Source organism: Lottia gigantea (genome assembly GCF_000327385.1).
Source record: "Lottia gigantea unplaced genomic scaffold LOTGIsca_25, whole genome shotgun sequence".
Lineage (NCBI taxonomy): Eukaryota > Metazoa > Mollusca > Gastropoda > Lottiidae > Lottia > Lottia gigantea.
Window position 1 is genome coordinate 1092232 of NW_008708752.1, and position 1130 is coordinate 1093361.

The 1130-nt window shown below is 37.1% G+C and overlaps 1 protein-coding gene across 1 annotated transcript; it reads left to right on the plus strand.

Annotated features, from left to right (window-relative positions):
• Nucleotides 1-74: 74 nt before the first annotated feature.
• LOTGIDRAFT_160492 (hypothetical protein) lies at nt 75-951 on the plus strand (the record flags this gene model as incomplete). Its single annotated transcript, XM_009055622.1, has 2 exons — nt 75-181; nt 426-951. 2 exons carry the CDS (start codon nt 75-77, stop codon nt 949-951), a joined length of 633 nt encoding a protein of 210 aa, XP_009053870.1.
• Between the last annotated feature and the right edge of the window lie 179 nt (nt 952-1130).

Sequence of the window (1130 nt, forward strand, 5' to 3'; positions counted from 1 at the left end):
CATTGACATGGAGCTTGTAAAGTACATTAGAAGAATATACCCAAAGTCAGAGGCTTTCTAAAGAGTGGATTAAGATGCACATTGGTAGAGTAACCAGCTCATTGTTTGGGGATGTAATGTCTTCAGGTCCAAGTCCAACATCTTTGATAAAACAGATAGTTGAGGGGTCAAATCTTGAAAAGTAAGTTTTCATAACATATTCATATTGAGTTTATACCTAAAACATAGTCTATATCTTTACACATACCCTCCCCCCCCCCCTCCCTCTCGTATGAATATATGTCCCCAATCTGAATCTGCCATATACACAATTCTGTTTATCAAGTGGTCAATTGCGTTTACACACTAATAATGCTATTGAAACCAATATTTAAATATTGAATATTTAATGGCAAGTCATTCATAACCATTTATCTTCTATTTAGGTACACAAACCTGCCTGCAGCTGTGCAGTGGGGAATTGACAAGGAAGGTCAAGCCAGAGAGCAGTACAAGAAGATTAAGAAAGCCATTCATAAAGTCTTTGAAATCCAACCAACTGGTCTGACTCTGTGTGGAAGCCATGCCTTTCTAGGGGCGTCCAGTGATGGCAAAGTAACTGAAGGGGATAATGTAGGTGTACTGGAAATTAAATGTCCATATTCTTTAAAGGGTACTCTAATCAATAAAAAAGAGATTCCAGAGATAATGACCATGGGAGACAAAGCTTTCTGTCTTGAAAATACAAACACAGGGCAAAGACTTAGACATTCCCATAAATATTATGCTCAGGTACAGGGAGAAATGGCAATAATGGGTTTACCATGGTGTGATTTTGTAGTCTGGACAGAGGCAGAAAAAAACAACATATGCATTGAAAGGATAAACTTTGATGCCAGCTATGTCACTAAAATGATGCCTAAACTACTTGCATTTTACATGGAGCATATTTACCCTTTTTATTACAAGTAACATCAGATTTTGCTAATTTCTGGGCTTGTACAGAGATATTCTAAGCTGTTTGGGTGTATTGGACACACTGATAACATCGATTTGCACCATTCCAATCAGATATCTGTGGTTCTTAAAGTTCCACTACAATTAAGAGTTTTATGATGTTACTATCGCAAAAGCTGCTATAAAATGCTAGT